This window comes from Camponotus floridanus, unplaced genomic scaffold (assembly GCF_003227725.1).
Source record: "Camponotus floridanus strain SB8 unplaced genomic scaffold, Cflo_v7.5 scaffold169, whole genome shotgun sequence".
In the NCBI taxonomy this organism is placed as follows: Eukaryota; Metazoa; Arthropoda; class Insecta; order Hymenoptera; family Formicidae; genus Camponotus; species Camponotus floridanus.
Genome location: NW_020229291.1, coordinates 112,422 through 124,181, shown reverse-complemented (window position 1 = coordinate 124,181; position 11,760 = coordinate 112,422). Strand labels below are relative to the sequence as shown.

General features: G+C 34.8%; 2 protein-coding genes across 2 annotated transcripts; both read right to left on the bottom strand.

Moving 5' to 3' along the window:
• Nucleotides 1–290: 290 nt before the first annotated feature.
• On the bottom strand, nucleotides 291–2,071 carry LOC112637465. Its single transcript, XM_025407240.1, has 2 exons — nucleotides 578–2,071; nucleotides 291–370 (listed from the first exon to the last, which is right to left on the bottom strand). Exons 1-2 carry the CDS (start codon nucleotides 1,326–1,328, stop codon nucleotides 291–293), a joined length of 831 nt encoding a protein of 276 aa, XP_025263025.1. The 5' UTR covers nucleotides 1,329–2,071.
• A 6,932-nt stretch (nucleotides 2,072–9,003) lies between these two features.
• Nucleotides 9,004–10,035, bottom strand: LOC112637464 (histone-lysine N-methyltransferase SETMAR-like). Its single transcript, XM_025407239.1, has one exon. It carries the CDS (start codon nucleotides 10,033–10,035, stop codon nucleotides 9,004–9,006), a length of 1,032 nt encoding a protein of 343 aa, XP_025263024.1.
• Nucleotides 10,036–11,760: the final 1,725 nt, after the last annotated feature.

Here is an 11,760-nt window from a genome sequence, read left to right as displayed (position 1 = left end):
GATAGCAGAGCTTGGTACTGAGACGATTTGCATGGAGCGCATGACCTCTACTTCTGATCGGTACCCAAACATAAGTTCGTCGTAGATTCGGCGTTTCTCCTTAGCATCGTGTTGTTCACTCAGTTTTGCTCGATGACTATCCATACGTTCATTGGATCTGCGTCGCATTGCCGGTGAACGGCGGGCCTTCGTTTGAACCGGGACTTCAGATGGTTCGTCAACCGATTCTTTTGAAGGTTTGAACTTGCGCACAGAGCGCTTGTTCTTGTTAGATTTAGCTGCAGAATTATTCATTCTAGAAATGGTAGCAATAAAGCCAGGACGGAATCCGTACCTAAACTCATCTGACTCATCAACTCATCGTACTCATCTGACCATTTTTGTCAGTTGTTTCGTTTTTAAGATATTCTACTGTTTCTATTAAAATGAAACATCTTGTAAGAAGCAATACAAAAATATAACTTACATTATTGTTAGTATTATTATTTGTATATAAAACTCTCCGGTATTTTTATGAACAGTTTCTTTTCGGTTTTATTTTAACAGAAATAAGATATTTATTTTATATAATTGTTACAATAATGATATTGTTCAAAGAAATGATCAAAAAAATAATTTTTGCACCACGCACAACGTATAAAAGCCATTTTACCACAAATGCTGCATTTTGGTATATTCTTTTCTTCTTTAAAATAACAATAATTGATTGGATTCTCAAACTTTTCCGGCCTTGTTGATAAATAACCACTTTTGTACCAACTATATTTAAATAAATTTTTAAATCTTGGAGAAGAAAGTTGATTATGTGTCAAAGACTGTAATTTTATGATGTTATTGCGTAAATGTAAATTTACATCGTAATTATGTAAAATAACATTATCAGAAAAGCTTCGAATAAAATTTTTCCAGATTCTGAAGCCAAAAACATCTAAAGGTTGTACAAAAGCAGTTGTTTTCTTTGGTATTGTTACAATAGTTACTTGTTTGTCTTTTGGTATATGTTCTATTAATTGTTCTGGACAATGGCCTGTCCATGAATCTAACAATAGCAAACTTTTCTCTTTAGTATTTGGAAGATATACTTCTAAAAACCAAATTTTTAAGTGTTGAGTTGTAAGCTTTCCGGATTTTGAAGCCGCAATGTAAACATTAACAGGTGGAAAAAGGGTTTCTTCTACTCGTGGACCAAATGATCCAGTAATTTCTTTTAAGACTATATATAGAGGCGAAAGAAGAGATCCATCCGCAGATATAATTGGCATAATAGTATAACTGTGACTTATAGAAGATAAAGATTGAATAGTAGCTTCGATTGTCTTTGCTCCCATATTAGCTAATGTTCTTCCAGAATGTATATTTCTAGATTAAATCCGCTTTCATCTGCATTATAAGTTGATCCTTCACTAATTACATCAATATGTGGTTTTACAGTTTTCACAAATTCTGCATTTTGACGTATCAGTACATCAGATTGTGAATTAGATTGCGATTTAAATTTTGTTATTTTACGTGATGTAATGTGATGAGTCTTTTTAAAATTCCATATCCACCAATGTCCTGCTCTAAACGTAGTAAAATCAACTTGCTCTTTTGCTTCTAGCGCCCACCTTCGTAAATCTATAGTAGAGGATTATTTTCATAGGACGTGCAAAAATGACAGTAATAGTATTCAGTAGGAAAACAATAGTAACCATCCAATTCTTCATGTAGTAATTGAGACAGATTATAAAGAGTTTGGTCCGACAATATTTTAGGTAATGAGTCTTTTCGGTTTTTCTTTCCGACAAATCTTCGGTAAAAGATTACCTTTTTGCATTCTGCTTTATGGAAGTTAGATAGGTGAGGTGTAAGATTGTAGATTAGATTGCAACAAGGCTCATATATATAGTTCATTGTTAGCTTTAACAACTTCTGTTGAAGTTAAATTCTAACGCTTGCTCGGTTTGTAAGTAATAAAGGAGGCACTTCCTACATTCAATGAGAGGGGTACATAAAGCTATGTGTCTATCGCACATATAGCATCTAGTATTGTAAAGAAGACGTGGGGGAAAATAAGAAACGTGGTGATAAGTTGCAGGTTGTAAAGGGTTGGTCTCATAAGATGCGCAGGAGTGACACTAATAATAATCATTAGAAGAACAGAAATAATTCAATTCTTCGTGCAATAGTTCAGAAAGAGTGTAAAGAGTTTGATCAGATAATATTTTAAGTAAGATTTACGTTTTGGTGCAAGTTCAAGTTCTCGTTCTCCCGCCAGATACAAGAAGAAACATTGGCGACAGTCGATTAGTGGAGTCACAATAGATATGCTTTTCCCACATAAGCAACATTTAGATTCGGAGACATCGGGAAAGTTTCCTGAGACAGAATGATATTTTAATCGAGTATGTATTTCCATGGAGTTCCGCGCATGCAAGACAGTTATATACACAATTCCCAACTAGGTATCCATCAACGATTTCGTAATTAGTCATTATAGTGTATTAGTCATTATAATAACTATTTACTTCCTTGATTTTTCTCAAACATTGCTCTTTCGAGATAAGAGTATACGCAATCATTGCATTCGAATATAGGACGTTTAAATTCTAAAGAGGAGTTGCAGTACTCACATCGAGGAAAATTAATATCTCCATAAGCTACCCAGTGGCAAACAATTAAATCGGCCTTTTTTCGCAATTGTCGCAATCTGTAACATGGGCAACACATGTATGTCTTTGCGATTCTTTTTCCCTACAAATCTTCGATAAAAGATTACTTTCTTACATTCGGCCTTATGAAAATTAGATAAGTGGGATATAAGTTCATGTATAGGGTGATTGCAGGAAGGTTCATTTAAATCATTCATTATTAATTTCAATAATTTCTATTGAAGTTAAATTCTTGAACTTGTTCGGTTTGCAAGTAATATAAAAAACATTTCCTACATTCAATCAAAGGAGTGCGTAGAGCTATGGATCTATAACATATATAACATCTAAAACTGTTAAGATAAAGTGGGGAAAAATGGGAGACGTTGTGATAAGTCACAAGTTGTAGTGGTTTGTTTTCAAAAGATATGTAGGAATAGCAATAGTATTTGTCATTGAAAGGACAAAAGTAACCATCTAATTCTTCATGCAGTAATTTAGATAGGTTTTAGAGAATTTGATCAGATATTAATTCAGATAAGATATTCATTTGGTCAATTGTGATGAAAGCTCTCGTTCTCATTCTCCTTCCAAATAGAGTAAGAAACACTGTCTACAGTCGACTAAAGGAGTTATGGTGGATACTTTACACCCACAGAAGCAACATTTAGATTCAGTAGCGTTAGGAAAATCTTGGGAAACACTGTGATATTTTAGTTGAGCAGCGTTAGGATTGAGACGCTTTGCACATGGAGGGCAATAATATTCGTTGCCAGACAGATATCCATCAACTATTTCATGCGTTACTTGAGACAAGGTATTTGGATTTTCTTCAGAGGACATATCAAAGAAGAATTTAACTTGAAGGTCCCACTTCGCTTATTGCGAGATTAGAGGGATGAGTAACTCGAAATATTTCTTCAATATTTCGTAAGCAGATCGTACAATCAGCAATGGCAGGAAGAATCATTTGAGTTATTCATTATTAATTTCAACAATTTCTGTTGAAATTAAATTCTTAAACTTGTTCGGTTTGTAAATAATATAAAAAACATTTCCTACAATCAACCAAAGGGATGCGTAAAGCTATGGGTCTGTAGCATATACAACACCTAAAAGTGTCAGAGTAAAGTGAGGGAAAGTGAGAAACGTGGTAAGTCACATGTTGGAGTGGTTTATTTTCAAAAGACGTGCATTATCTAAATTATTGCATGAAGAACTGAACGGTTACTTTTGTCCTTTTAATGACAAATATTGCCATTCCTGCACGTCTTTTGAAAATAAATATAATATATCTTTCAAGCATTACATGAGACAAGGTATCTAATAATATATCTTAAATAATATATTCAAACATATTAAACACAATGTAGGCTATAAGACCACTAGGCGCAGATCTATGACGCAAATTAATAAAAATGACAATATAAATTCAGATCAGAAATCACAAAAAAATAAATATTTTATTTTAAAAAACAAAAGAAAGGGCAAACGTTTCGATCTGCTCCAGATCATTATCAATGCCAAGAATCGCAGGAGAAAGACATGTAAATAATATATAATATATAATATTATATAATATATAAATATCAGTTAAATAATATATAATATATCTTTCATGCGTTACATAAGACATGGTGTCTAGATTTTCCTCAGAAGAGACATATTCAAGAAAAGAAATTTAATTTGAAGGTCTCACTTCGCTTATTACGAAATTAGAGGGGTGAGTAATTCGAAATATTTCTTCTGTAGCACTTTTATATAAAAACAACATAATAATTTAGTATCGAGCACTAAGAGCCCATAAACGCGGATGGCAATGCGTAAATTTTTACGAACATTAATTGTTCGCGAAAAAATTTTTTTAAGACATATGCACATAAGCCAGGTTATAGATTCTCTTGGTTTGAGACTTCTATAACAACCCCTTTTCTCGGGTTCGATTCCCGATTCAGCGACTTCGCCCCGATATTTTTCCTGTCTACATCTCTCCAGGGGGGTAAAAGGGGTTGTTATAGAAGTCTCAAACCAAGAGAATCTATAACCTTGCATATGTGCATATGTCTTAAAAAAATTTTTTCGCGAACAATTAATGTTCGTAAAAATTTACGCATTGCCATCCGCGTTTATGGGCTCTTAGTGCTCGATACTAAATTATTATGTTGTTTAAAATACATAGAGCCGAATTATATACCAATTTATTTTATATAAAATATATAATACAAAAATTTCTTTGATATTTGAACTTTCATAATTTACATGAATATTAAAATTCCAGGTTTAAATCGTGTAAACTTATCTTATTCCGACGTTTTCTGAATAATTCAATTTATTTTGTTCAGGATTCGCCCTGCGACTCGAATGAAAGATTCAATTAAAGTAATACTGGCGTCGTCCGTTCACGATCGATCGAACTCTAGTATTGCCATCCTTGTTTTGCCAAATTAGCCAGGATCCTCGTGATCGCGTAGGACATGGTCCTGGCCAATCCGGCAATCGAAAAATCACACGATTTGACTAAACAGGATAGGCTCAAATCGAATCACCCGACTTGCGATCGAATCTTTATCTTGACGGAGAAAGCCTCTCTCCGAGAGAGTCGTTGTCTGATCATCGAGAGTATCGTTAGATTACTAAAAAGAAAGAAAGTCGTTAGAACCCGAGCACACATGACGAAAGTCATGATCTCGAATCATCATGTCGGTTCAGAATTACGTGTGAATCATTATCAGTGCTGTCACGGACTCAAAGTCTGAGCGCGAGTGCCGTGACATAGTTGAGTGCCTCCTTTAGTGAAGAGGAGGAGCGTCCTTGCTCCTTCGGACTCCGCTCACTCGTGTGCTCCTCAATAAGCGCTGTCTCCCTTACTCTCGCGAACCGTCGTATAGTGCGTGCGGTCTCGCATCCACTCGTGCGACTCTCGACATGCTCAGAGCACTCGAATTAGCATCTTGGACGCTTCGAACGTTCTTAAACATAGTAAATATCGTGTGCCATATTGCAATAAAGTTAAAAGTAACTCTCTTATGGATGTCACTGTGTGAAAATCAAAGGAGGAAGTTTACATTATTTAATCCGGTCACTCATCCTTGCCGAAGTCACTTGTCTTCCCATCTCGCGATACCCACTCGGGTGTGTACTGGCATTACTCACGCAATTCAAAATTGCGATCCCGAACATATTTCATTAGAAAGAAACAATCTGATATTATAATTACTTACATATTTATCAACAAAATCTTTTTGTTATAAACGAGTTTCCATGTTTCTTATATTTTCGATCGATCTCAACGATAAATAATTTTTGATCCGTTCTAGCAAGGAAATTATTTTCACTGTTGTAATCCTGTCGATATGCTGAATTATATTTTTTTATCTTATAACTCGACAATCATTTTCACAAATATTTTTGTATTTACTGAAATAAATAATACAATTGTATTATTAATATTTTTCGCATAAATTTTTCATAAAGCAAATTTAATTTACTTTAATAAATTAATAAATGGATAAAGAATTAGGCTCTTTATGTATTTAACAACACGATACACTAGAAAAGAACGATTAAGTCACCGCAGTTGGTAGTGCGTAATTTTTTTTTATATAATTATTCGCGAAAATTAAAACGCGACAATATGCATATATTTTACGTGCATAAATATCCTCAAGGATATTTTTGGAGGATTTTGTTCTTAATAGGGAAGAGGTGTTATGTCTCGTCATTAAAATTTTTCTTTTGTATAATTTTTGTCAAAATTGATAAAAAAAATCCTTCAGGTTTGTCTGTTTAACATTGCGTTAGACAAAATTCTAGCAGTGTGTACTGCTGCTCTTGGATAAGAATACTTATTATCTGTTATATTATCATCAGATCTTGGAAGGTATACAGCAATCTTCACTTTAGTACTAGTCTTAAAAGTCTTATATTGACCTGCATAAATCTTTCTGTAGTTATTACCTATTTGTTCGGTATTCGTTATCTTTTTCCATCAGTCGAAGTCCTAGTTCCATTTTCTCTTCTATCTCTTTGTCCCGATCTTCTGAAAAATGAATGTCGAATCTCGTGCTAAGGCCCGGTTCAACAGTGTCCAGTTAGCTTAACTAGTAGTCAAGTAGTGATCCCAACCACCGAAACAAAATTCGGTAAGCTATTTACAAGATTAGATTTTAAAAAGTTGCATTTTCGCAAAATATATATAAGTGAAATATTAAAAATTTATAAATTTTGTAAATAAATGTGATTTATTTATATTATATTTAATATTTTTATTCGCGAGCCCGACAGTTGCTTTGCTGATTATATTCGTCCAATATCTTCAGCCAAGCCTCTTCTTTGTCTCTAATACTCACAGCATCAGTCCGCTTATTTTCTATTATCAATTTGTATTTTTTTATTAATGATACAAGTACCAGTTTTTCCTCATGACAATTTGGTGCTCGTATACGATTTGTTTTGATATTCATTTTCATTTTGCGAGGTATCGTAATGAGAACGAAGCTGAATATTAATTATTTTAGTGTTCAATAAATATGTATATATATTTTCAATATTTCACTTATGTATATTTTGCGAAAATGCAACTTGTCAAAATCTAACCTTGTAAAATAGCTTACCGAATTTTGTTCCAGTGCTTGGCATCACTACTTAACTACTAGTTAAGATAACTGGCCACTGTTGAACCGGACCTAAATTGTCATCATCAGTTATCTGATGTATCAGTTTGAACCCCGACGTTAAAGTGTCAGCATCAAATGTTATAACAGTTCCCATGTTTTGCTGCTTTTATGACTGTCATTGCGGATCTAATCAGGTCTTTTTTGTCCTTGTGATTATATTCACGTCATATGCTAAGACTTGGACGATTTTATTTATGATAGTTCTTCTGGTGTCTTTTTTGGTTTCTCTCACTATTTCTAAGGTTGAATAATAGTCAAGGCAAGGTGTCTCTCTTGTTGTAAGTTTATCCGCGAGATGAATGCTTTTATGTGCGATATTCAACAGTTTCCGTACTATGTCGGTACGATTAAAAATTTTATAGGTCGCATTTTTAGCTCACATGATATATACTTAATATGTATATACTTTGAACGACACTCCCGGTTTTGGTACGAGCGAAAATCCCACTTACTTTCACTTACGAGAATCAACTTCGAGTTAATAGGTCGGGAATAATCGATGCAAATACGATTAAAAATTTTATATGTCTATAGGTTATGATGTTCACAGATCGCGCGATACTTTTAACGACACTTCCGCATTCACGTGCGATATTTTTATCACTATTTCCGCACTTTTATGGGCGATACTCAACAGTTCCCGTACTATTTCGGTACGATTAAAAATTTTATAGGTCGCATTTTTAGGTCACATGATATATACTTAATATGTATATACTTTGAACGACACTCCCGGTTTTGGTACGAAAATCCCACTTACTTTCACTTACAAGAATCAACTTCGAGTTAATAGGTCGGGAATAATCGATGCAAATACGATTAAAAATTTTATATGTCTATAGGTTATGATGTTCACAGATCGCGCGATACTTTTAACGACATTTCCGCACTCACGTGTGATATTTTTATCACTATTTCCGCACTTTTATGGGTGATACTCAACAGTTCCCGTACTATTTCGGTACGATTAAAAATTTCATAGGTCGCATTTTTGAGTCACATGATATATACTTAATATGTATATACTTTGAACGACACTCCCGGTTTTGGTACGAGCGAAAATCTCACTTACTTTCACTTACAAGAATCAACTTCGAGTTAATAGGTCGGGAATGATCGATGCAAATACGATTAAAAATTGTATATGTTTATAGGTTATGTTTACAGGTCGAGCGATACTTTTAACGACATTTCCGCACTCACGTGTGATATTTTTATCACTATTTCCGCACTTTTATGGGCCATACTCAACAGTTCCCGTACTATTTCGGTACGATTAAAAATTTCATAGGTCGCATTTTTGAGTCACATGATATATACTTAATATGTATATACTTTGAACGACACTCCCGGTTTTGGTACGAGCGAAAATCCCACTTACTTTCACTTACAAGAATCAACTTCGAGTTAATAGGTCGGGAATAATCGATGCAAATATGATTAAAAATTTTATATGTTTACAGATCGCGCGATACTTTTAACGACACTTCCGCACTCACGTGTGATATTTTTATCACTATTTCCGCACTTTTATGGGACATACTCAACAGTTCCTGTACTATTTCGGTACGATTAAAAATTTTATAGGTCGCATGTTTAGGTCGCATGATATATAATTAATATTGGATGATTGCATAAGTTCGTGCCCGATTTAAAGATAAACTTCAATAGGTTATATTTTAAAGAATACACTTTTATTAATCAATTATATAGTCTCCATTCTCCTCTACAATGGTTTTCCAACGATCTACAAGCTTGTCGATTCCATTTTTGAAGAAAAAACTTGGTTTTTTTTGAAAAAAGTTTGTAAGGTGCTTTTCGACAGCTTCCTCGGAATTGAGATTCTTGCCATTCAAACTATTCTGCAAAGACCGGAACAGATGAAAATCTGAAGGCGCAATGTCTGGAGAGTATGGCGGGTGCTGCAGAATTTCCCATTGCAACTCCTGCAGTTTTCGCAGCGTCTGTTGGGCGACGTGTGGCCTAGCATTGTCGTGATGGAAGATGATGCCTTTTCGATTGGCTAAAACCGGACGTTTTTCTCGAATAGCTGCATCGAGTCTAGTGAGTTGCTCACAGTATTTGTCCGCCGTGATTGTTTCGCCGCGTCGGAGCAGCTCGAAGTGAATAATTCCCCTGCAATCCCACCAAACACACAGCAACACCTTCATCGGATGCAGGCCAGCTTTTGCGACGGGTTCTGCTCCTTCAGCTGCTTTTTTCCATGTCCTCTTCCGCTGTACGTTGTTGTAGAGAATCCACTTCTCATCGCCTGTTACCATTCGATCCAAAAAAGGCTCTTTTTTGTTACGCTCGAGAAGGGAAAGGGCTACAGTCATGCGGTTCAGCTTATTCCTTTCAGTCAGGAGATGCGGCACCCACGTATTATCGAGCTTGGAAACGTATCCAAGCTTTTTTAAATGGCGAAAAGCGGTTGAATTATCAATGTTCAGCCTCTCAGCAATATCCTCAGTTGTAATCCTTGGGTTTTTTTCCACTAAGGCACACACAATGTCGTCATCAATGCCAGAAGGCCGTCCAGAGCGGGGTTGATCTTCCATGTTAAAATCACCATTTCGAAATCTGCCAAACCACTTTTTGACTGTCCGGAGAGCAGGAGCACGGTCCAAATAAACGCTCTGAATGTTTTTTTGTGCAGTCCCAACACTCACGCCTTTTCGAAATTCATATAGCATTACATGTCGCAAATGCACCTTTTCGTTCTCCATTTTTAATAATTTCTCTTATGCACAAATGGACTTATCTGAACAATGCCTGATGCTAAAGTGACATAAGACACTGTCACCTATCCGGTGCAAGCAATATTACCAAACGAAAACAATAGAACTCCGTCATGCAATAACTTAATGCCATCTATGAAAATCGGGCACGAACTTATGCAATTATCCAATATATATAAAATATATACATACTTTGTAATATATTACTTTATAATTTTAATATATACATACATTTATATATATGTATATATATATACGACACTTGGTTTTGGTACGAGCGAAAATAATACTTTCTTTCACTTACAAGAATCAACTTTGAGTTAATAGGTCGGGAATAATCGATGCAAATACGATTAAAAATTGTATATGTTTATAGGTCGCGTGATACTTTTAACGACACTTCCGCACTCACGTGCGATATTTTTATCACTATTTCCGCACTTTTATGGGTGATACTCAACAGATCCCGTACTATTTCGGTACGATTAAAAATTTCATAGGTCGCATTTTTGAGTCACATGATATATACTTAATATGTATATACTTTGAACGACACTCCCGGTTTTGGTACGAGCGAAAATCCCACTTACTTTCACTTACAAGAATCAACTTCGAGTTAATAGGTCGGGAATAATCGATGCAAATACGATTAAAAATTGTATATGTTTATAGGTTATGTTTACAGGTCGCGCGATACTTTTAACGACACTTCCGCACTCACGTGCGATATTTTTATCACTATTTTCGCACTTTTATGGGCCATACTCAACAGTTCCCGTACTATTTCGGTACGATTAAAAATTTTATAGGTCGCATGTTTAGGTCGCATGATATATACTTAATATATATAATATATATACATACTTTGTAATATATTACTTTGTAATTTTAATATATACATATGTTTATATATATGTATATATATATGACACTCTTGGTTTTGGTACGAGTGAAAATCGTACTTTCTTTCACTTACAAGAATCAACTTCGAGTTAATATGTCGGGAATAATCGATGCAAATACGATTAAAAATTGTATATGTTTATAGGTTATGTTTACAGGTTGCGCGATACTTTTAACGACACTTCCGCACTCACGTGCGATATTTTTATCACTATTTCCGCACTTTTATGGGTGATACTCAACAGTTCCCGTACTATTTCGGTACGATTAAAAATTTCATAGGTCGCATTTTTGAGTCACATGAGATATACTTAATATGTATATACTTTGAACGACACTCCCGGTTTTGGTACGAGCGAAAATCCCACTTACTTTCACTTACAAGAATCATCTTCGAGTTAATAGGTCGGGAATAATCGATGCAAATACGATTAAAAATTTTATATGTTTATAGGTCGCGCGAAACTTTTAACGACACTTCCGCACTCATGTGCGATATATTTATCACTATTTCCGCACTTTTATGGGTGATACTCAACAGTTCCCGTACTATTTCGGTACGATTAAAAATTTCATAGGTCGCATTTTTGAGTCACATGATATATACTTAATATGTATATACTTTGAACGACACTCCCGATTTTGGTACGAGCGAAAATCCCACTTACTTTCACTTAGAATCAACTTCGAGTTAATAGGTCGGGAATAATCGATGCAAATACGATTAAAAATTTCATATGTTTATAGGTTTTGTTCACACTTCCGCACTCACGTGCGATATTTTTATCATTATTTCCGCACTTTTATGGG

What these genes read in the sequence shown, in the direction of transcription:
- LOC112637465 (XM_025407240.1), bottom strand. Translation starts at nt 1,328, where the DNA reads ATGGGAGCAAAGACAATCGAAGCTACTATTCAATCTTTATCTTCTATA. An exon ending in CTTTGAACAATATCATTATT is followed by an intron (nt 371 to 577) that starts GTAACAATTATA and finishes AAAAATGGTCAG; the next exon opens with ATGAGTACGATGAGTTGATG.
- LOC112637464 (XM_025407239.1), bottom strand. Translation starts at nt 10,035, where the DNA reads ATGGAGAACGAAAAGGTGCATTTGCGACATGTAATGCTATATGAATTT.